The sequence below is a fragment of the Maylandia zebra genome, linkage group LG20 (genome assembly GCF_041146795.1).
Source record: "Maylandia zebra isolate NMK-2024a linkage group LG20, Mzebra_GT3a, whole genome shotgun sequence".
In the NCBI taxonomy this organism is placed as follows: Eukaryota; Metazoa; Chordata; class Actinopteri; order Cichliformes; family Cichlidae; genus Maylandia; species Maylandia zebra.
In genome coordinates, this window is record NC_135186.1 from 37,773,085 (window position 1) to 37,797,438 (window position 24,354).

Below are 24,354 nucleotides of genomic sequence, written 5' to 3' on the forward strand. Positions count from 1 at the left end.
GTTTTCAGTCTCCGCCTGATTGCGTCCGGTGGAGAGCGATGCTGAGTAACAGGAAGGAGTGTTAGTCATCGCTGGACTGTGCGGTCTCACACGCGCTGCCATTGGCTGCTTTTTTCACTCCTGAGAAAGGAGAAGCTACCTGCATGTAAAATATTTCGCATTTTCATATCACACGTTTCACAAGTCCAGCAGAGGAAGAACCCGAGGGTGACGACGGCGGATGTTCTGCACGTGTGCAGTCAGAGCTCGCTTCCTGCTGACCGCGTCCTTACATTTGGCGTCTTCGTTGTGCAACTGATTTACTGCACGAGTAAAGACGAGGTGAACGCTTGTCCACATCGCCGTCCTCGCTCTTATCTGTGAGGCCCCGCAGGTCACCCCCCAGGTGTGCCTCCTTATTTTATTACACTGCCTTAAAGTGTGTGTGTGTGTGTGTGTGTGTGTTATTGTTTTATGGTGTTTTATGGTTCAGAGGACGTCCAAAGGTTGGCTCCATAAAGTGTCCCAATCTGAAATTTGTACCCATTGTTATCAGCTGCCCCCCTCAGAGGGAACATAACCCCCCCCACCCACCCACACACACACACACAAACAGAGACACACACACTCACACAGGTGAACAAACACCTGCTTGTTGAAGTGGGTGAGGGGCGCTGTGGGGGAGGTTGACAGGAGGGGGGGTGTAACGAGCTGAAGGACGAGGTCACGCTGTCATGTCTAAGCCGCACACGTGTAGCGAGTGTCTGGCGATGGCGGCGTGTCCGAGCATCAAGGCCTGTGATGCTTTTGTTCTGCTGCTGATTTCAGTAAAGGCTCAGTTCAGACCCTCAGCTCGCCGACCCTTACACCGGCGGAGGCTGGCATCCTGATGAGATTTCAGGAGCACTGAATGTGACCTCCACTCCTCGGCTGCAGCAGAAATGGTGGGTGGTGTTTGAGGGCGGAGGTGTTGGGGGTTCAAACGGCTTCAGTGTCACAGCAGTGCTTCTCATGTCTCCTGAGCTGCGGCGTGTTGGTGAGGAGCTCACGCTCGTGTCGGCGGGACACCGATGCCCGTCGCTCCGTCACACGTGCTTCCTCCGTTATCCCGATGAGTCGTTCGAGGCCGTCAAGCCGCTCGGCTCCAGCTCGTCATGTTCCTGTGTTAATGCTCCGCCCTCCTCATCGCTCTCCGTTGTTCATGTTTTACTTCTCGCCGTGTGAAAACACGTGAATACGCTCAGAGTCGAGGCCGCTCAGTCGTCCTTCGGCGCTCCGGCATTGTTCTGTGAACAGAAGCGATGATACGCTCGGGTCAGCCTTTGTGGCGTTGTGTTGTCTTCGCTCCTTTTCTCTCTGTTCAATGTCGTATCTATTCACGCAAACACAAAGTGCGGCGCTCGTGTCCTCCCTCCGCCCCCGAGCGCCGCTTCCACGCAAGCTTTCTGCAGCTTTTACTCTCAGGAACTTTTTCAGGGACGTGAAAGTTGGTGTAATGAGGTGAGACACAGGGGGTCGAGGTCCTCGGGGGTCGTTGTCCTTCCTGTCTCGGGGGCTCAGGCTGAGCTCTGATTGGTTCCAGGACTGCTCGTCCACTTCGTTCTGAATACGATGGCTTGGTTCTGCTTTCATGTGTCAACGACGCCTTCGGTCGTTAGAATCATGTGAGTGTCGCGCTGTTCCTCAGGTGCATCAGGACCAGGTGATGGGAGGTGCTGTATCTGCACCAATGAGAAGCGAGAGCTCACAGTCAAATTCCTGCGTCGAGCTTCAGCCCACACAGAAGTTTCATCTCCACTTCCTGTCTTTGATCGAGGATCAGACCACATTTTATCTTCCACCTCAACTTTGTGGTTTCACTGTTTCATTTATCTCACACACACACACACACACACACACCTACCTCTGTGTGTGTGTGTGTGTGTGTGTGTGTGTGTGTGTGTGTGTGTACAGACTAAAGGCGCTTCATTGAAGCCTAATTTGAACTAAAACTGTGATTCTGGTTCCTGATTTGTGCACTCTTGTTGTTGTTGTTGTTGTTGTTGTTGTTGTTGTTGTAAGGGTGACTCCAGTATAAAACTCCATCAGGTGGAGCTGGGCTGAGTTTGCTGTCGTCACAGACGGAGGTGAGCTGTGACAGGCAGTCAAGTTTTACAGCGAGGTCATAAAGTTTGGTAAAGTGTGTGTGCAGACAGCAGATGGAGGCTGTGTGTGTGGGTGGATGTAAATGCAGCGCTGTCTCCAAATCCTGCTCCAGACTATTGAACCAACGGCGTCTGCCGCTGAGAAGCAGCCGCTCTTTATTCTCCGGTTTATGTCTCTTTGATTTTTTTATGTCCTCTGACCTCCGTCAAACACTTTACGACAAACTTTATGAACAGCCTGAACTCCATTCCTCGTATTTGACTCCATACATTTCTCAGAAGTTTTCACATAAAAGTCGAGACGTCAGATTAAAGCGGCGAGGTCCGCCTCCCAAACTCCTGACCGTTTCTGGCTGTTTTCGGATGCATGACGGATAAATTTGAGCGTCTCTGTGTCGGGGTTGATGTGACACACGGTTAGATTACAGCCTTAGAAGACATAATTAAGTCATCATTTAAGCTGGACACAAAGTTTTATGGAGGGGAATAAATACAGCGCTGTATTTATTCTGTGTAAATACGGAGGATGTGGGACTGTGAGGGGGCGGGGTTACAGCAGAGGGTGCCAGGTTGGGATATAATACCCTGGGGCGAGGCCTTCGGGGTAGTTTGGAGTAGATGTGAGGCGCTGGAGGAGAGAAAGGAACGAGCCAGCGAGAGATACTGGATAGATTCATCAGCTCTGAGGGGGAGACGGGGGCTGACTCTGGAGGGGGTCTGGGCCATATGTGTGAAACACGAGAGGAGATTTATGAGCAGCAGGGATCAGAATCAGACGGTGAAGGTTTCCAGGATAAATGAGGCTCGAGGGGCGAGTTAGGACCTGATACAGGACTGCTGGGAAGAGAGAAACCCGGGGAGGTGCGAGGGATGCAGAGCCAACCGCAAAGCTAGCACTGTGTGTGTCTGTGTGTGTGCATGCACATGTGTGTGTGTGGCTGATGCTGCGGGAATGTGTGTGTGGGAGTGGTGCAGAGAGCGAGGTCGAGGAGGAGAAAGACTCCACAGTCTGTGTCTTTGTAAGTGTGTGTGTGTGGGAGGAAGGCAGGGAGGAGCTCCCAGCATTGTCTTTCACCTCTCAAGGCTGCACACACACACACGCACGCAGAAAAACACACACACGCACGCAGAAAAACACACACACGCACACACTGAGACGTGTGGAGGACAGAGAGCTGAAGCGATGAGTGGGGTGGAGGAAGGAGACGTGAGGATGGTTCAGATAAAAACATGGCGGAGGGTTAGGGTGTGTCTAACGGCTGCTGAGTGGCGCTCAAACCACAGACCACGCCTGAGGATGGACGCTACTTGAAACGCTGTGCGATCAGGTTTGTGGATGAGGTTAAAACACGCCCCTTCGCACACGTCGCGCTGACGGCTGGCTGTTTGTTGTCGTCCCAAACTCCGGTTGCCTAGGTAACCCTCTCATATGTTTACCTCCTGTCTTTTCTCCTTCGTGCTCACTTGTGAGTTTCCTGACGCCACGCTGCCGCTCGCTGCTGCTCCAAAGATCAGTGAGTGTTAGAGGAAGTGAGCGAGATCTGCAGCACGGCTTTGTCCTCGGGCCGTTCTCCACCTTTACCCAGGTGTAGAGATTCCCGGCCCCGCCCACCCGGCCCTGCCCACCCAGGCTCGGCCCACCCAGCACTACATATGACAGCAAAGTCTGATTAATTTCAGTCAACTAAACATTTACAGAGTGTCTTATTGTGAAAGGTGTCTGCTCCCCTCTTCCTCTCAGGCGTCGACATTTCGTCGTGTTTTAATGAGAAGCTAGCCGCACCGTTTCCTGGCGGCAGACCACGCATGCACGTCTAACCACCAGCGCAGTCCACTACGCAGCATCTGAATGTGCTGCTCGGACAAACATTACGGGGCTGCTTTTGTCTTTGAAATGGTCACATGGGCTGTGGAGGCTCAGTTAGGAGGTCGTCATCGCAGCGACCTCTGGGGTTCTTTCGTTGGTCGATTTCGTCTGAGCTTCGCTAAAAGGACACAGAGCTCGCTTTGTTCTAGAAAACACTGAAAGCCAAACATGCTGTCGGTGCAACAGCCCTCGTCAGAGGCAACAGGAAGTGCGAGTCAGGATGTGCACGTATTACTGCGAGGTTACGCCATCAACCCCAGCCTCGGTCTCAGGTGAGTCAAGCTGCGGGTTTAACACGTGTCGCCTTTTTCACGGCGGAGGCAGGAGAGGAGGGAAGAACTGCAGTTTGGATAATGAGAGGAAGAAAGTAGGAGGCAGGGAGCAGCAGAGGTGGAGATCAGAAACAAACAGACTGATGATGAGAGAATTTAAACGGGGAGATAAAGGCAGGAGACGTCAGAGGAATACACCAAGCTCTGACTGATGCCTCTTTGATTTACATACTGCTGCAGAATAAGGAGGAGTACTTTGAACCGTGGCCGTGATAGATGTGCACTTTGGTATGCATCCTCTTTGAGATGATGCAGAGGAAGCACCAAAGGGAACCAGTGTGAATCACTCTGAAGTTAGTCTGAGCTGAGAATCAGACGTTCCTGTCCAACGAACAGCGCTGACCGCAACATCCTCGATTCACTCAGCAATTTCCTCTGCAAGATGTCACAAACTAGATGATTCTGCGCTCAAAGCAGCAAATGCTCAGAGGGAGCCAGCGCAACCAGGTTCCTCTGAAAATGGCTGTGGTTCATTTATACTGAAGATGAGCGTGGACTCACGGTGTGATGGCTGCTGAGGGCAACAGAGAGGCCTTTTGTTTTGTTTTAACTCATTCATGCTGGTCACACACAGCATGTGATCCGCTCACACATGCTGTGTGTGAGTCACAGCTTTGTGTGTTCATGTTGTGCGCTGTGGTCCTCACATGTGCGTGGCGACAGGATGAGGCTGACAGTGGCTTCATTGGATGATGTGAGGAGCAGTAAAGTAATGACAGGACCATCGCTGGTTTTATCTTCAACTCACAGCTCGGGTTTAGCTGAGGTTTAGCTCGGGTTTAGCTGAGGTTTAGCTCGGGTTTAGCTGAGGTTTAGCTCGGGTTTAGCTCAGGTTTAGCTGAGGTTTAGCTGAGGTTTAGCTCTGGTTTAGCTCAGGTTTAGCTCGGGTTTAGCTCAGGTTTAGCTCGGGTTTAGCTCAGGTTTAGCTCGGGTTTAGCTCGGGTTTAGCTCGGGTTTAGCTGAGGTTTAGCTCAGGTTTAGCTCAGGTTTAGCTCGGGTTTAGCTGAGGTTTAGCTCAGGTTTAGCTCGGGTTTAGCTCGGGTTTAGCTGAGGTTTAGCTCTGGTTTAGCTCAGGTTTAGCTCGGGTTTAGCTCAGGTTTAGCTGAGGTTTAGCTCGGGTTTAGCTCTGGTTTAGCTCAGGTTTAGCTCAGGTTTAGCTGAGGTTTAGCTGAGGTTTAGCTCTGGTTTAGCTCAGGTTTAGCTCTGGTTTAGCTCAGGTTTAGCTGAGGTTTAGCTCGGGTTTAGCTCTGGTTTAGCTCGGGTTTGGCTCAGGTTTAGCTGAGGTTTAGCTCGGGTTTAGCTCTGGTTTAGCTCAGGTTTAGCTCAGGTTTAGCTCGGGTTTAGCTCGGGTTTAGCTCAGGTTTAGCTCGGGTTTAGCTGAGGTTTAGCTCGGGTTTAGCTCGGGTTTACTGTTGCTGTTAAAAACCCTGTTACTTGATCCCCACGGCTCGTGTTTGCACCACCTTGGGTGGTCTTTGCGGAAGTTACTGAACCCTGAGGTTCCTCTGATGCGTCCATCAGTGTGACTGAGTGAATGTTTGGACAGATGAAAGTTCTTGTACTTTCTTCTCTACCAGCAGCTCACAGTTGAAAATCACTGCACAATTACTGGTCTGTTCCATTATAACTGTAACAGGGATGCTGTGAATGTAAAGCTGCCTGGCTAACTGGTCGTAGTTTGACCTGTGGAACATATCAGAGCTTTGCTTTGTGTCATCGTTTACCGTTGGCTGAAGTCACTGCTGCCTCCAATCGGATATCACGTTTAGCAAACTAGCTTTGATTTACACGAGACAGGTGAAAGAGCGCCTCAGCTTCCTCTAATGTTGGCCCTGCTTCTGACCCTGCTTCCTCCTGGTTCTGACCCTGGTTTGCTGTAGTGATTAATAGACTGAGCTGAGGCTCGGTGATACTGTTTGGTGCTGACAGACCCGCCTGCTGGCTGCTGGAGGCAGGCTCAGAGTCTGTTCACACATCCTAACCTCGATGATTTCAATAATGTCACACAGGAAGAAGAAGACATTTTTCAGAAAGAGGACGTGTTTCTCAAGAAGTCTGCAGCTGAAATCACGTCTTTAGTCTCCGTGTCTGGAATCGTCTCCGAGCTCGGTGCAGAGCGTCAGTCTCGCACAGGCTGCTGCGTTTCCTTCCTTTTATAAAGGAAAAATCAATTTTAAGCTCAGAAACAAAACTGAGACAAATCAGATCAGTGAAGAGGCAGCAGCACAGAAAAAGCCTAATGATGGAGACAGACCCATATCTGCTCAGCAAGGAAGTCATTATCTTACATTAGTCAAGTTTCATTGATATAAAGTCACTTTGTCCCGCCTGATGGGAGAATACGAAGGGCGAGAGCAGCCCACGGCTGGGCGGGGCAGACACGAAGCCTGAGGGAGAAACAAGGCAGAGTTTAACTGCGACCGAGTCGATCTGCTCGCCGTCTCCAAAAGACGAGGAAGAAGAGAACGAGCCGGAAACAAGAGACGTCCAGGCCGGATCCTCAGCAGCGGCTCACATCAGCTCCACATCAGTCGTTCATGTCGAGCCCCAAAATCATAAAGCAAACCTAATTTACCGTAAGTCAGTACAGCCCCCGGCTGCAGGTGGTGCGTTTACGTGTTTCTCTAGAACACGGACACGGCAGCGCTCAGGAGGACAGTCCACCTGCTTATAGCGCCATCCTCACACCCGGGAACATGAAGACACATTTGTCTGCGTCAGGTTTCATTTAGGATCAGCTGGGAAAAGTCAAACCTGCACCCGTGTGGTGGCCTCGTCACAGCCTGAGACACACACACAGCAGTGATTTAAAGCTGACCAATGACGGAGCAGCTCTCATCTGGAGAGGTGATGCATGAAAGCGTGCAGGTGTGTAACGAGAGGACACATTCACTCCTCGCCGCTGGTGAGAGGAACGTCAAACGCAGGAACGCTGACGACGCTGCCGCTCGGGGAAGTAGGTCATTCGGGCAGTGATGACCTTGCTGGCTATTAACAAACACAAACAGACACGAGTCACGTGACTTCCTGCTAAAGCTGCCTCGCTCAGCAATGAACAGGCTGACGGGGACGCCTCAGGAAGGAGGAGAGAGGATGAAGAATAAACAAACAACCCCTCCCACCCAAATGTAGAAATCAGCCTGCTGAGGAAGAGGATGGGGACAGAGCGAGGGGAGAGGATGAAGGCGAGGGGGAGGAATCATGTGATTGAGGGAAGAGCCGGGACGTGTTCTGCCAGGATGGCCAGGCAGGACGAGGCATTCGAGGACTGCAGGAATTCTGGATACACGGTTCAGCTCGTGTCCACTTTCATAAAGAGAGCTTTGTTTCTGGTGTTTCACACTTTCAGTTTTCTTGTTTCCTCTGTTATTATTATTAATCAATTATTAATACATTTGTTAATAATTGATTATTTATTATTAATAAGTCATCGTTAATGTTGGGGTTAGGCCATATTTCAGTAAGCAGCACCATAAAGAACAGAATAATCCATCAGTGATCAATATTCAGATTCATGTTTTCCTGCTGAGACTTTCAAAGTAAAATGCAGGGGAAGACATGAGAGGGTTGGAGTGATGTCGGCTCAAACGTCGACTTCCTGTCCGCGGTAATGTTGTCGAGGCGCGGTAAGCTCTGCTCTCCACGTGTGTGACATCGAGTCAAAACGCCTGCTTAAGCCCCGTCCCCGCTACATTTCTTCCTCCATCCTCCTCCTTTGTCTGGCGCCTCCCTCCCCTCACCCACTCAGGAACATGGACGGTCCCTGTAGGGGGTTCGTCCTCTCACAGAGGAGGTGGAGCCTCCGGAGGTGCAGGCGGAGCTGTGAAGATGTTTCCATAATGTGAAACGTGTGATGAATTATACACAGTCGAGAGATAAATGTGGCGCTCACGCGTGTTTTTAAAGCTTCGTGTGCTTGATCCCAGGCCTCTGTGCAACAACCCGTATCTCTCACACACACACACACACACACACACACACACACACACACACACACACACACACACACATTAAAAATAGCCTCCAGTATCAGGGCCTCTGTGTCCTGATTGAATCAAACCATCTGTTTTTTAATTAAACTGCAGATTTTATTGTTTTTGTCTCTTTTTACTTTAACACAAACCATCAGAAACCATCAGAAACCAGCAGGTCAGTGACAGAGGAACCCACGCCGTGCTGCGTTCAGGGTCTGCTGTACGTGTGTTAACTGATTTCCTGTTGGTGTGTCATAGCAGCTCTGAGATTACATCATGTGGTTAAAAACCGTTAATGTCAGAAACTCTGATGTATTAGTGTCAGTCTGCAAGTCCGTTTATTTGTCCTAAAACCTTGGGCTGTGCGACATGACAGCTCGACCTGTGTGAAGTGTTTCAGCGTCGTGTACCTGGAGTCGAGTGTTTTGACCGATGCATGAAACTTTTCATAACCAAACCATGTCCGTGCTACAGAGGTAGCCCCGGTTTAGGAATAAGGTCCTGGCTTTGTTTGGACTGGTCCTTCTGTTTGTCATCATTTCAGTTTATTTTGAAAAATCTCAACAGGATCTTCAGCTTTATTGTGAAAGGTTTATGTGGAAAATACTAAAGCAGACAGCAGAGCCGCACGCTGGGTTTACCGTCGTTATTTTAAATATAAGAGAACATTAAGGAATTAACACCACAGTGACCATCAGAGCCACGAAAAATAAACCGTAAAAAAGTTTATTTTGCGACACCACGAAACAAACGATAGCGTAAAAATGAAACGACAGACGGTTTCACATCGTCATCTGATATCGTTATATCGAACAGCTCTACGAAGAACCGCCTTCTAACGAGGCGCCAAACTGCAGGACCTCTGATGTCCAGCAGAGGCAGCAGTCAGTCAGGCCCCATGTTTAAACTTTACAGCTCGCTGGCTGCGTCTCATTCTTTAAGGCCTCATCAGGAAATAAGAACACGCCTTCTCCATGAACGCCGCAGCGCCGGGCTCATCAGCAGCGGAGTTAATCCTCCTGATCCCAGAACAGATCAGTCTCTGTTTAAAGACATGTAATCCTCTCTGCTGATCCCCCATCACACACACACACACACACACACACACACACACACACACACACACACACACACACACACTAAGACTTTGTGGCCGTGTTCGTCACTTCCTGTGAAAGTGTTCTCACACACAGACTCTGATAAAACTGTGTGATTATTACACATTTAAAGGAGCTGAGGCTCGTCAAACATGTCGAGCGTGTGCGTACAGCCACGCCTCCTGCCGCTCGTCTCAGGAGCAGAGACGGGACATCGGGAAGCGAGTGCAGGGATGTGATGGGTGGTAAGATGGACTGGATCGCTCACACGGTCTGCCACCTTCCCTTTGCTGATCGGGCTCGATTAATATTGCACGACGAGGACAGAGGAGAGAAAATACTGCGAGGCATCGCAGCAGCTCAGGTGCTGCGCATGAGCTGTCCACGTATCAGCTTAGCAGCACCACAGACTGTATATAAAAGATGCACACGCCCCAGGAGCCCTGCAGGGTCACCAGTTTGCTCGTTGGAGTTGGCGCAGGGACGACCTGTCTCCTCTCCTCTGTCTCCTCGTCCACCTTCTTTATTCCAGGTGTTCACTCCTAGTTTTGACTCCCTGATCATTATGAGCACAAAGAAAGTGACTAACAAAATAAAACAGGAAGTGACACAAGGAGGTGAGCAGCAATAGACACAAACATGGAAGACCAAAGCGCAGACATGCTTTTATTTTGTTGACACTTCCTGTGTGTGACTGCAGGCTGCCGTGAGCAGCAGTGTGTTTGTCATCTTTCACGTGATTTTACTCATCGGCCGGTTTGTCCTGATGCGAGGCTTTTGCTTTGCTTTTTTCTGGGCGGAGCCACAACTTTGTTACTCGAGGACATGCAGCGTGGTGTACCGAAGTCTGTGGTCAGAATTATTGCAGACCGTTACAGAGCAGGGAGTTATTTTGGGTGAACACTGGTCCCTCTGTACTGGCAGCAAGGCTGCCTTTGCTCCAGGCCTGCTCGCCATCTGACCCATGAACCTCCACGGCCTCCATCAGCTGCCCCGCCCACAGAGGGAAGTGAGTGAGAGGGGAAGCAAGAGGACCACACACCGGAGGACAGAGTGTGTGTGTCGTGCTGGCATGGTGGCTCGCTCGCTGGCGTTGTGCTCGTCCCATCCTATTAGCTGGTTGACTGAGTGCCCAGATCCTGCATTACTGCGCTGACTGTGGATTACGGCGTGACAGCTATTATCTCACCTCATTATCCTCCACGCCTGAGATAATGAATTTCATCATGGCGTAAAGGAGTGACCCGGGCTTTCCCCCACCAGTGGGTTTGTGTAATTCACTCAGTGGAAAACTGGAGCAGTGATGCTAAATATTTCATCCGCGTTTGGATCGGTGCCACCATTAAAGGCAGAAGACACCATCATCCATTAATTCTTAATGACAGCTCGCGCGCGCGCACACACACACACACACACACACACACACACACACACACACACTGCAGCTGCAGGCAGGACTGTGGATTATTTTCAGTTCAGAAAGTTTCATGTTTTTCATTTGAGATGATTAAATCTGTGAACACGCGTCGACCTGCAGAGCACCCAAACCTGCAGTTTTGCTGACGTCCAGCAGAAGCAGCAGAGAGTCAGACCCCATGTTAAACATGTTTACAGCCTGACACAAGAACTGATTGGTCTGCAGATAACATCGTCCTTTATGACACCTGTACAGAGGTGATTGGGGGCGTGGCCTCTGACTGACAGGTGGGTGGTGACGTGTGCAGCTGTAGCTGCTAGCGGTGTGCTAGGCTGAACTGGACCTCTGTGCTAACCTTTTGGAGCATTTTTAATGACATCATGTGACCAATAATATGGCTGCTGTGAGGTCACTGTACTAACAGAGGGCCCAAGAAGGCGGAGCTTCAGGTTTGTGAGTGATATTTGGGGATTTTCATTGGATATTACTGTTTAGCAGGTATGCTCCTGTACAGTATATGCCAACCACTCTAGCTAGCATTAGCTGATAACGTAGCACCCTGTCATCAAATAGTCACTCCATAAAAACCCTTCGAGTAGACGGTAGACCATCTTTAATATACAGTATATGATCCTGAGCTACTGTGAGAGTGTCATCATAAACTCATTCACAAACGCTCATTGATTTAACATGAGTTCAGAATGTAAACATAATCATGGAGTTCTCCTCACTTTAACCTACTGAGTCATCTTCCTGTCTGTGCTGAAACAGGGAGGATCCATGAGGCTGACGCTCCTCATCTGGGTGCTGTATTGTGTAGCATGATGCTGCATGTGATGCATCCCCCCAAACACACACACATGTTTGGGTATCCAGTGTCCGACCCTCGTGACCGTTTGGGTGTCTCTGAGCGGCACAGAGAGCCAGTGTGCATGTGCGAGCCTCTGCAGGGCACAGAGAGCACACGCTACAGTGTTGGCTAACAAAGGACGCGTGTCTGTGTGTTAGCAGTGGCAGGCTGTGACAGCCGTGTCTTTGTTACTCCTCTGCTGACTCTACCATCCTCCTATTCTGCTCTGCACCCAATACACACACACACACACACACACACACACACACACACACACACACACTGCTGTTGGTTCTCGTCCTGTTTAGGGATGGGTCCCGGTGTCCAGTGCCATAATGGCACCTGTTCTGACATAAACGGTAGTAACCAGACCGAAAAGCAGCGCACATTTCGGTGCTTTTTTTCCCCCCCTGAGATGTCATACACTTTGGATCCTAGCCATTCATTTTACATTTCCAAGGATAGTAGGCAGGCCCAGGTACGTCCGTTCTTTTAGAGCAGAGCTACAGATTAAAAACACCCAAGGCGAAGCAGTCAAAAGTCTGGCTGTACTTCACAACAAAAGATGCAAACTCAGCAGCAACAAGTGCTTTAAGCTGATACTGTGATACTGTCAAAGGAGGTAACACCAAGAATCCGATGACACACCTGGCGACGCATAGCGTTTTGATAAAAGCCGAGAAATGCGCCGTATTTGATAGCTTGCTGCGAGACCTCACACCGAACGCATCTACTGCGGGTGTGGTGCCTGTTATCTGACCTGGAGTTAGCAACATCCCCCAAAAACCCGAAGAGGAGAGTCCTGGCCCCTAGCCCTGCCAGTGTAGCAGAAATGATGAGGATGATGATGCAGCAGCAGCCGTTCTTCTCTGCGTCAGTAGCTTCATGTTGTTCGTGTGTAATTTACGTTGAGTAGGCTAACCACGTTATTACATTAATGCATGTAAGGTGAACTAGCAAACATCATCATAGCTACATGCGGCTGTCCTCTTGTTTGATGGCAGATGCTCCCTTCACCCTGGCCAAAAAGGCTAAAATGACCAAAGAAAAAGAGGAAAACAGCTGAACATGAGAGGTTTAGGACAAAGTTTGTGTTTTTTCCATTGTTTAAGCACTGCTTCCAGCCAAGAGTGATACCATATATGCCCCATAGCTACAGAAAAGGCTAACATTGTTATCTTAGCACCGGCACCGTTTCAAAAGTACCGGTTTGGTACTGGTATCGGATAAAACCTAAACGATACCCATTCCTAGTCCTGTTGTCAGGTGGTTCCTCGCTCAGATGTGGGAATCTTCTCTGATGAGATGGTGGCAGGTTTTCTGTTTGTGATGTCATGCTGTGGAGCTGGTGGAGGCAGAAACTGGAGAATGGAAAGGGCATCACTGGTTTCCAATCTGAAGGGTTACAGGTTGCTAACTATGGCTTTGTGACCTCTGGGACGTGCATGTTATAGTTTTTGATGTTCTAGTTTGTGCGTCTGACTAAACGTGTGAGGCTCTGTGCAGGCGTCCTCGTGCCTCTCAGCTTCTGGGACCTTTCATGTTTCTCCTACATGTGTGAGGAGGTCAGAAGGTCATGAGACTGGTCCTGCTTGCTCTGGATGTACCCAGACTTTCTTGGTGGGGTATTCGGGTTCCATCATCCAGTGACCGTCAATGGAGCAGTTCAGGTGTGGCTCATATGGAAAAAGTCCCCACTTCAGGTTGGAGGACGCTGTTGAAGGTGGAGGTGAAGCTGCTCGATCTTCCCGTCGGCTGTGGGTCTGAGAGTGTCCTCAGAGGAGAGCTGCTGCTCCAGCACACCGAAGGGAACGAATGCTGGACACCACCCAGGTGAAGCGCTTCAGGTATATCCTACCTATAAAGACCCGGGTCAGACTCAGGGAGACGCCTGTCTCCTCACAGAGGAGCTGGAGGTGGATGCGAGGCTGTCCTGAGACCAGGCATGGGTGGATGCAAGCTCGCTGCTGTGACTCGGCAGAGTGTCTGTAAGACATGAAGCTCCATGCTGTTCATGGAGGCCATGAATTCCTCGTTAAGGGTCCACCCATCACGTCTCAGCTGCCATGCTCTTATGACTGACAGGTGGGAACCCCACCCAGCTCCTCCTGATGTCCACGTTCATGACAGAACCGAGCCCTGCAGGACAGAATCTCCATCACTTCTCCTCCTCCGCCTCATTAGGGCTAAGGTGTCAGTGACAGAGCTTCAGCAGGAGGAAGAAGAGTGGAGGACAAACAGCCGAGAGATGAAACCAAGGCTCAAACAAATCTGAGCGATGAGCGGCAGAAAGCGATGCGGTTCCCCTGACGGTCGGAGCTGCGTCCCTCCATCACCATCCATCTCACTGATCGGGCTTTTAGCTGTCGCTCCTCTCTGTGCTCGTCTTTTAAAACACATCATCCATCTCCAGCCGCCTTCCTGTTTCCAGTGCCGCCGCCCTAAAGAGCAGTTTAATGTCTTCATGCTGTTTTCCATTTGCTCTGATTTTATAGGTCAGGGAGGAAGCGACGGTCTGTCAGACGCGCCGATGCCCGAGATGTGGCTCCAGTGAATGATGACGACCGCTTTGATGTGTGATTGCACAACGGCATGTGCTTCTGACGGCCTGTCAAATAATAATGCTGTTTTATCAAAGCTGCCCCTCCCCTCTCCCCGTGGGGCATCATTATTGGACACTGACTTGACCCCACAGCAACGACCCTTCCTGACCCCAAGCTTCAGGACAGAGAGCGTCCCGGGTGCACAGGTCCCTGCAGGCTGGGTCTCCTCATCTTTGTCTGTATTTCCACAGACACAGTGTGGCTGCTTCAGTTGATTCATGTCTCTGTAAAGATCGTCATACGTGTGCCTGACAGTGGATCTTTTACAGAGTTGAAAGCAACTAGAAATAAGCCTGAGGTTGATATGCTCTGATTGTTCTTGGTCATATTTTAGACATGATGAAGTGTATGTGCAGTAATCCCTGTGTGATGGGAAAGCCCCGCCCACCTGCTGCTCAAACTGAGGGGCAAGCATTCAGAAGAAAAGGGGAGGAGCCAGAGGGCCTGGTCATGTGGAGACTGCTTTTAGTTGTTGTCAGATTTGACCCTGCTGGACAAACTCGTCCATGTGAAGGTTCATTAGTGGTGTGAACTCCTCCCACCACCAAGATAACCAACAAATCACAACAAAACAGCTGGATGATAAAATAATAATAAGAAGAATAAATCCTTCATCTGAGTTACAAACAAAACTGAGAAAGGCTTCAGTGAAAGGAAGGAACACAGAAGTAGCTTGTTACTGATGTGTTGATTGATGAATACGTTTATTTACCGTGAATAAAACACCGAGCAGTAAAGGAGGGTGTGGGAGGGTCTGTAGACTGTGGGACAACAGGAGGGAGGAATCTGTTCATTTCTCACGTTTGGCCTTCCATAGAACTGTGTGTGTCTGTGTGTGAGTGTGTCTGTGTGTCTGTGTGAGTGTGTGTGTGAGTGTGTGTGTCTGTGTGTGTCTGAGTGAGTGAGTGTGTGTGTGAGTGTGTCTGTGTCTGTGTGTCTGTGTGTGAGTGTGTGTGTGTCTGTGTGTGTCTGAGTGAGTGAGTGTGTGTGTGAGTGTGTCTGTGTCTGTGTGTCTGTGTGAGTGAGTGTGTGAGTGTGTGTGTGTGTCTGTGTGTGTGTGTGTGAGTGTGTGTGTGTGTCTGTGTCTGTGTGTGTGAGTGTGTGTGTGTGTGAGTGTGTGTGTGTGAGTGTGTGTGTGTGTGTGTGTGTGTCTGAGTGAGTGAGTGTGTGTGTCTGTGTGTGAGTGTGTCTGTGTGTGTGAGTGTGTCTGTGTGTGTGAGTGTGTCTGTGTCTGTGTGTGAGTGTGTCTGTGTGTCTGTGTGAGTGTGTGTGTCTGTGTGAGTGTGTGTGTGAGTGTGTCTGTGTGTCTGTGTGAGTGTGTGTGTCTGTGTGAGTGTGTGTGTCTGTGTCTGTGTGTCTGTGTGAGTGTGTCTGTGTCTGTGTGTCTGTGTGTGTGTGTGTGTGTGTCTGTGTGTGAGTGTGTCTGTGTGTCTGTGTGTGAGTGTGTGTGTGTCTGTGTGTCTGTGTGTGAGTGTGTGTGTGTGAGTGTGTGTGTGTGTCTGTGTGTGTGTGTCTGTGTGTCTGTGTGTGAGTGTGTGTGTGTGTCTGTGTGAGTGTGTGTGTCTGTGTGTGTGTCAGCTGGTCCTGTCAGTGGGAGCGTTGCTGTCATCACCAACATTACAGTGGATGGTGGGTGGGGTGGGGAGTGTTGCTATGAAGATGCTTGGTGGGGCAGGGCGTCGCCGGGCGTCAGGCGCTGAGAACTAGTGTGCAGCTCGTGCTGCGTCTTAGCGGGATAATCCAGTGTAATCCCATGCAGGGGAGTCACGGCCCACCACCTCCTCCTCTTCCTCCTTTCTTTCTGTCTCCCTCCTCCTCCCCTGGGACAGGTGGCTGAGGAGGAAGAGGAGGAGTGAAGGAATTAGCATCTGTTACCGCTCTCCCTCAGGTCGGCTCCTCTGAGGGGAGCACGGGGCGAGGACAGCCTCTCGCTGCCGCTGTGAAGAAAAGCCTCAAATGAAAACTGACAGGAAATCATCTACTTCAGGAAATGACCCATTGCAGCCCCCCACCCTCTCCACCGCTGCCTCTCCCTCCATCATCTACTTCTCTGAACCGGTCTCCCTTTTGCTCCCGTTTCCTGGCGTCTCTCTGGTTCTCCTCCCCTGCTCGTGCTCCTCCTCCTCTCTTTGGTGTGGAGCCTGCTAATGACGCCAAAATCAATGCAGTGCTGCTAACAGCTGACAGATAATTGTGTAAACGTAGAAAGGAAAACGCGCTCGCAGTGTTTGTGTGAGCGTCTGCATCCAGCTCATCGTCAGGGTGGAGCATAAACATGGGCTGTGGAGGGTCTGTAGACTGTGGGAGGGTCTGTAGGCTGTGGAGGGTCTTTGGGCTGTGGAGGGTCTGTAGGCTGTGGGAGGGTCTGTAGACTGTGGAGGGTCTGTGGGCTGTGGAGGGTCTGTGGGCTGTGGAGGGTCTGTAGACTGTGGGAGGGTCTGTGGGCTGTGGAGGGTCTTTGGGCTGTGGAGGGTCTGTAGGCTGTGGGAGGGTCTGTAGACTGTGGAGGGTCTGTGGGCTGTGGGAGGGTCTGTAGGCTGTGGGAGGGTCTGTAGACTGTGGGAGGGTCTGTAGACTGTGGAGGGTCTGTGGGCTGTGGAGGGTCTGTAGACTGTGGGAGGGTCTGTGGGCTGTGGAGGGTCTGTAGGCTGTGGGAGGGTCTGTAGACTGTGGGAGGGTCTGTAGACTGTGGAGGGTCTGTGGGCTGTGGGAGGGTCTGTAGGCTGTGGGAGGGTCTGTAGACTGTGGGAGGGTCTGTAGACTGTGGGAGGGTCTGTAGGCTGTGGAGGGTCTTTGGGCTGTGGAGGGTCTGTAGGCTGTGGGAGGGTCTGTAGACTGTGGAGGGTCTGTGGGCTGTGGGAGGGTCTGTAGGCTGTGGGAGGGTCTGTAGACTGTGGAGGGTCTGTGGGCTGTGGAGGGTCTGTGGGCTGTGGAGGGTCTGTAGACTGTGGGAGGGTCTGTGGGCTGTGGAGGGTCTGTAGACTGTGGAGGGTCTGTAGGCTGTGGGAGGGTCTGTAGACTGTGGGAGGGTCTGTGGGCTGTGGAGGGTCTGTAGACTGCGGAGGGTCTGTGGGCTGTGGAGGGTCTGTAGACTGTGGGAGTGTCTGTGGGCTGTGGAGGGTCTGTAGACTGTGGGAGGGTCTGTGGGCTGTGGAGGGTCTGTAGACTGTGGAGGGTCTGTGGGCTGTGGAGGGTCTGTAGACTGTGGGAGGGTCTGTGGGCTGTGGGAGGGTCTGTAGACTGTGGGAGGGTCTTTGGGCTGTGGCAGGGTCTGTAGACTGTGGAGGGTCTTTGGGCTGTGGAGGGTCTGTAGGCTGTGGGAGGGTCTGTAGACTGTGGAGGGTCTGTAGGCTGTGGAGGGTCTGTGGGCTGTGGAGGGTCTGTAGGCTGTGGGAGGGTCTGTGGGCTGTGGAGGGTCTGTAGACTGTGGAAGGGTCTGTGGGCTGTGGAGGGTCTGTAGACTGTGGAGGGTCTGTAGGCTGTGGAGGGTCTGTGGGCTGTGGAGGGTCTGTAGACTGTGGAGGGTCTTTGGGCTGTGGAGGGTCTGTAGGCTGTGGGAGGGTCTGTAGACTGTGGGAGGGTCTTTGGGCTGTGGCAGGGTCTGTAGACTGTGGAGGGTCTTTGGGCTGTGGAGGGTCTGTAGGCTGTGGGAGGGTCTGTAGACTGTGGGAGGGTCTGTGGGCTGTGGAGGGTCTGTAGACTGTGGGAGGGTCTGTGGGCTGTGGGAGAGTCTGTGGGCTGTGGAGGGTCTGTGTGTGACAGGTGTGGATGTCTGGGACGTCTTCACACCGCTGTCATAGATCATGTCGGATCCACAGCAGCTTGCTGCTAAACTCCAGAGGATGTGATGCAAAGAGACTTTCTAATTATTAAACGGCGCTCGAGGCGGATAACGAGACGCTTCACGTCGAGGGCTAAAATGTTCCACACGCAGAAGCACAAAGGCGTTTCTGTTTTACCCTCCATGATGTCGCCTCAGTCAGCGGCCGTTTCTTCACATTCTGCGATGCTCCATCCTTGAGCCTCGGTATGAGCAACACAGTAAAACCCGCGTGGGGTTTCGAGCCCTGCGTTTGTCCCTGCTCCACGTCCTGTGGTGGAAAACAGGACGTTTTGCACGCCATAAATCCACAAAAGCGCACGCTGGCGGTGGCGCGCATTTCCAGGTCAGCTGATGCAGCATTGTCCTCCCCCTGCTCCTCCTCCATGCACCTCCCGTGGATTCAGACTCAAACAGTACCAGACTGTCAAACTCGTGGTTCACCTGTGCGCTCCTCTCAGAGGTGTGTGTTAATGATGCGAGGAGACATTTGTCCCTCGGCCTAACGCTTGGCGCTGATATGCATCACAGCGGCTTCACCGCGCGGGGGGGTGATGGAGGAGAAGCAAGGGGAGGTGGAAGTCCTTGAGTTTGTCCTTGAGGAACAAACCCCGCTGAGCCTGAAGGTGCAGGCTTCACAGCGGCGTTTAGTGACTATAGCTCGACCCTCGTCTTCCTCATCTTCTTCCCATCCTGTCTGACCTCTAACCTGTTTCCTCCGCAGAGGGTGCAGGTGTACTGCTGCCAGGTCAAAGTTCAGTCACAGCTGCCTTATTTTCAGAACATACAGTCAAATAGGCTCTTTTACATCCTTCAAAATAAGATAAGAGACACTTTATTCGTCCGCATAAAGAACGGCCGAGCTCGGAAACAGGGCTGTTCTCTGTGTACCTGCTCGTTAAGCTCGTTATGACAAAGTTGTCTTTAAGCTGGAGGAGCACAGGCAGCTTGTTTCAGACAGCTGCAGGATCAGGGAAAGAAGGGTTATTTTGAGCTGTGAGTCCTGCAAAGCTTCTCTGAATAGTCAAAAAGGAGCTTTAAGTGTCACAATAAAAGCATGTTAGAGTGTTTGAGATGGAAACGAGAACGATAAGAAGGTTGCTGGTTCAAAACCTGTCCTGGTTTCCTCCGGGGATTCCAGTTTCCTGTCGTCAGTGCAAGTCGGATGAAAATGCTGTGGGAACGTTTGGAAATGTGAGTTTAAGTATTTAGTGAAGAAAACGCTTCTGGGAATGTGTCTGTAGCTGTGGGTTGGACTCCTCCTCCTGCTGTTGGCTGTAAGGAGCAAATACTGATGTATCTGAAACTGAACGCTCCACCAGGAACACTGGACTGTTTCCGTACACGAGTCTCAGCCGTTAAATCTTTGGGTCTTTCAAAGCAAACATCTCCACAGACGGCGGCACTGTCTCAGTGTTTACAGGGATCCAGAGAGGGGGAGGAGTTTCAGTATGCTCAGGATTGGCACAACAGACGGATGAAGGAGGGGAAGATAGAGAGAGGGAGGACCACTCCCTGTTCAGCCAGTGTGGACAGAGAAGAGACCCGCTCACAGTATGGGGCTGGAGGGCTGGAGCAGGGATGAAGGGGTGTGGGGATGGTGGTCCGGCAGCTGAGGGGGATTTGTGAGGCAGCATCAGGAATTAGGCTGTCCTTCGTTTCCACGCATGAATAGTCCTCACACACATAAACAAACAAACAGCGCCGGGCAGGCTTCCCCTCCCCTCCCCTCCCTGTTAGAGTGGTGCTGTGAGTCTAAATGCTGCGAGCTGATTGGTCAGTAAACTCCAACTTTGCTTCTTTCAGCTCCGCCTGGATAAGAAACGAAGTGATAAACAGTTTAAAGGACTCTCGCTCCTCCCCCTCCTGACCTCTCTGCTGCTGCACCTTCCTCCTTCACTCCCCCACCCCACCCTCCCTCTCCATGCAGCAGTTTGGGCTCCACCCCTCTGTCACCCCCAGCCCCCGCCCTGACCGACTGACACCACCTCCACCATCTCCACTCTCTCTGCCTCACAGTCCCTCCTCCTCCTCCTTTCCTGCTTCTCTCCATCCTTCAATTATCCGTAATTTTCCTCACTTTGCATCTTTTTCAGCTCGTTCAGACGCTCCGGCTCTTTCTCCTTCGCCGTCCTTTCGTCTCTAATTAAATCCCAAATTGGAGGAAAATGTAGGCTAATGTTTCAAATGTGGCTCCTTTGTGTGTCTGTGAGTGCGCTGAGCGATGAAAGGCCGGCGGTGCATCCATCCCGCCTGCACAAAGCAGTTATTCCACAATCACTTATTTAGGATCCCGTCGGCCTGAGCGGGGAAGGATAAGCGGCAGCGGGGCACAGATTCGTTTCTGTGAGCCCGACGCAGAGCTGCACTCCATCCTGCAGACCGCAGCGAGTCATGATTGTCAGCCACAGCTCACAGGAATGCAGGCGGTCTGCTTCGGTCACATCTGTGTTCTCACATTTCTGCTCGTCTTCATCTTTGACCCAGCAAACATGGACATGTTGTGGCTGTTGGTGTATGGAGGCCTAAAACAGCAAAAATGACATTAAACATGTCCTTGCACCAAACTGACACTAGGTGCAGGTGTTTGCGACACGTTGTTTATCATCTCTTTGCATTTTATTATTTTTATTGTCCTCAGAATTAATCATTTTTATATTTTCCTTTTATGTTTTATCGCATGTATTCCTGCGTCGTTCGAGGCAGTGTGAGACTGGCTGTTGATTTATTGATTTAACAGCTGATGTAATGCAGGCGGAAATTTAAAAAAAAGAAAATGAATGGGGGATTAATTAAAAGGAAATATAAACAAAATGAAACAAATCAGTTTATCTCTCACTTGAATGAATTATTAAATGCCAACATTATTGATTGTACTCTTGTTGAGATTATTGGCTTATTAAGTTTTTAATCTACATGTTGGCAGTTTCACACTCCGGCCTGTCAGATGTTTGTGAGCTCAGGCTGCGGACTGTTTAAAACACTGTTTGTGACACTTTCTTCTCCTCTGGGGTCTTTGTGATGTCATAAAGCCCCACCTACCTGCTCTTTAAGCTTGTGTAAACGTTAAGTTAAAAGGAGAGGAGCTCAGGCAGCTTGTTTCAGACAGAGGCTCCAGGATCAGATAAAGAAGGATTATTTTGAGCGGTGAGTCCAAGAACAAAAAGAAGGAACGTATATGGTCTCGTATGAAGATGATGATGATGATGACGTAGGAGTATGAAGAGTCTGATGACTGCTCTGAGTTGATTCCAGCTCGTAGTTACCAGCTCCTCCCAGCTTCTCCCTGCGCTGCACCTGACCACACCTGTGTAAAGCTGATGGAGGCAGAGAGGTTTCATCACTGCAGCACTGAAACACTAAAGACAGCAGACTGACTCTGAGGGAGTCTCAAAGCCTGAGGTGGTTTTCTTCATGGAGCAGGGATGCCACCTGCTGGACAAGTGATGAGTTTCTGCTCTGGAAAGTGTCTTAATGTGAGATCTGTTCTATCAGTGACTGATTTATAGCAGTAGCTGTGTGTGTGTGTGTGTGTGTGTGTGTGTGTGTGTGTGTGTGTGTGTGTGTGGGTCAAACACACTGCACTGTGATGCTGCACAGATCTGTGATTGATTCGTTGACATTTGGTTGGCCAATGAGTGATCAGTGTCACAGTTAGACCCGCCCCCACACTCACATTCAGTTTAATGAAACGATGCAGCACGTCGCCACAAACCAGCAGGTCACATGACACACGTGTTTGCTACTGTGTGTGGGGCGGGGTCAGGTTGGAGCCTCTGGTGGACGTTAGAGGAACTGCAGCTTTTATGGGAACGTCGCTCTTCCTGTGAGAGGTGGCGTCTCTGTGTGAACCAAACTCGTGAAAGTCATCAGTGAACGCTGTCAGTCTGACCTTTAACCCTCCCGTGTCTCTTCTTTCAGATGATTCGTCCTCAGAGAGCGGCAGTGGAAACGGCCTGCCCGCCCTGACCCCTCCCTCCTCTGCTGTGACAGATGGCGCCGTAGTCAGGGAAACTGAGGTTGTGAATGGAAACGGTGGCCCCGCCCCTCTCGACTTCAGCAGGCCCACTTCCTCTTCCTCATCCTCTGAGGACCAGCAGCCGATCAACCTGAGTGACCCGCCTCCTCAGCGCCTGCCTCTGCCCACCTCACACCTGCCCATCACTGTCTCAGCGGCGGCCGCGGCGCTGCTCGGCGCGCTCCATCCCAGCGCGCCCGAGGAGCTCCGCAGGAAGTACCCGCTGGCTGCCAAACCTCCTCTAGCTCCACATCCCGCCCTGCCGCTGCCCCTGCCGCACACACACGCTCCTCACAATGCACACGCCCCCAACACGCAGTCACACACACACGCGACCGAGCTGCGACTGGACCGCGACGGCAGGGAATATGGCGGCAAGGTGAGACACAAGCCTCCTGTACCTCTGTAGCTCTATTTAATTCCGGCGTTTTCCCGATCGTGGAACGCTCCATCAGGAAGATGGAGACGTTCTGTGTCGTCGTGCTTCTGCACGCTACGACTTCAAAAACTTGTTCTTTTAGCGTCTCTTTTATTGAGAAAGCATAACAGTCGTTTCTACATTTTACTTTTGCTTTCACATTTTTAAAAAGAACTTGGGTAAAGGGGTAGCAGGGCAGGCAGGTTAGCATCATATTATTGAAATGGGAAACTCAGAGCATCAACATAAAAGAAATCATGGTTCATAAAAGATCACACCTCACAGGCTTAACATATTCTGTCCGTTTAGGCCACAGGTGTTGAACCCCAGGCCTCGAGGGCCTGCAGGTTTAGATGTGTCCTCGATCCAACACAGCTGATTTAAACGGCTAAATCACCTCCTCAGCATATTCTGAAGTTGTCCAGAGGCCTGGGAATGAACTAAGCATTTGATTCAGGTGTGCTGACCCAGGGTGAGATCTAAAACCTGCAGGACGCCGGCCCTCGAGGCCTGGAGTTGGACACCCCTGATTTAGACCATGGCTGTATCCCAATTCAGGGTCTGCAACCTTAAAGTACGCAGCCTCAACGATCCTCAAGGGCCGCTAAGGCCGGAAGTGCGAGGCTTGTGAAATGGGACGGTCTAGCCTCCGTTGTGCTGACCAGGTTGCCTAGCAACCATGATACTAACCACTGGAAACGTGTCATACAGCTTTGTTTGACAGAGATGAAGGAGAAAACCTTTTGTTCGTGTGTTTCTTTCTACATGAGCTTTGATCATTCTCTGTAGGATTAAGCTCAGCTATTGAACGGCGTATATTTAAAGGCTTTAAAACCAAGTTAGTACAAACGTCACTAATGTCACATGACTTTGTGTGGCCAACAGTAATGTTTAATGTTCTTCGTTATTAAACATTTGCACATAAATAAGCGACATAATATTCAGTACTTAATTAAAGTTTACTCTTCGGCCGCCCCTTATCGTTTTTTTTTTCGGCAAAATTATCCACACCCATCGCCGCGCTATGCATTCTGGGATATATTGGGCCATGAAGTCTACACCGCCACGTCCTTAAAATTCAGGGAAATGAAGGACGCATTTGAGGGCCGCATTTCGAGCAGCCTTTGAATTGGGACAGCCTTCGTCGCGTCGCTGTGACGTAATCGGCCTTAAAATGCGGCCTTTAAGGCTGCAGACCCTGGATTGGGATACAGCCCATGTTCTGTAGACAGTATCCCTCTGAAGTTTAAGAGAAAATGACAGTTTTCCCATGGTATAGATCTCTTGTACAGAATGTGGTTCAGGCTTAAGCCATCTCCTCGTAACAGGCTTTTTACTCGCAGCCATACAAAAGTCTTCTATGATTAGATTAATTTATCCACTGGTGTGTTACACAAAAATATGGTTTCAAAGGTTAAAGGAAAAACAAATGACAACACATTTTGTAGATGTTCGTGGATTAGTGCTGGTGACTAACTTTGCAATCCCAAAAGATTTGGAAACGGTTAGCTCCATCTCGCCCACATCTCCAACAAGTGTCGCAGTTCCCCGATATCTTTGCTGAGCAGGGCTGATGAAAACTCTCGTAATGATTTTACAGCAGAACTCACGGCAAACACTGGACCCGGTGGTAGCCCACTGTGTCATGCAACACTCCTCTGTAATCGACAGGTTACCTTCTTTTCCCCACATTGCTTTCATATACAGAGAGCTGTGGTTTTTACACCGCAGGATGCTCTTATATCGTTTGGAAGTAATTTTTCTTTGCGCTCCAGATTTGGTTAATGATAAAAATGTTTCTACAAACTGTAATTCGTTTAGGTTCACTTTTAAGT

At 50.6% G+C, this 24,354-nt stretch overlaps 1 protein-coding gene across 4 annotated transcripts in view; it reads left to right on the forward strand.

Annotated features, from left to right (window-relative positions):
• The window catches only part of LOC101475413 (nucleolar protein 4-like), a 111,088-nt gene that overhangs the window by 71,658 nt on the left and 15,076 nt on the right, over positions 1 to 24,354 (forward strand). For all 4 annotated transcript variants that reach the window (XM_076877932.1, XM_024806359.2, XM_076877933.1 and 1 more), the window contains one exon: positions 22,005 to 22,480. In XM_076877932.1, coding sequence (XP_076734047.1) covers positions 22,005 to 22,480 — 476 coding nt within the window. The remainder of the gene's footprint in view (positions 1 to 22,004; positions 22,481 to 24,354) is intronic.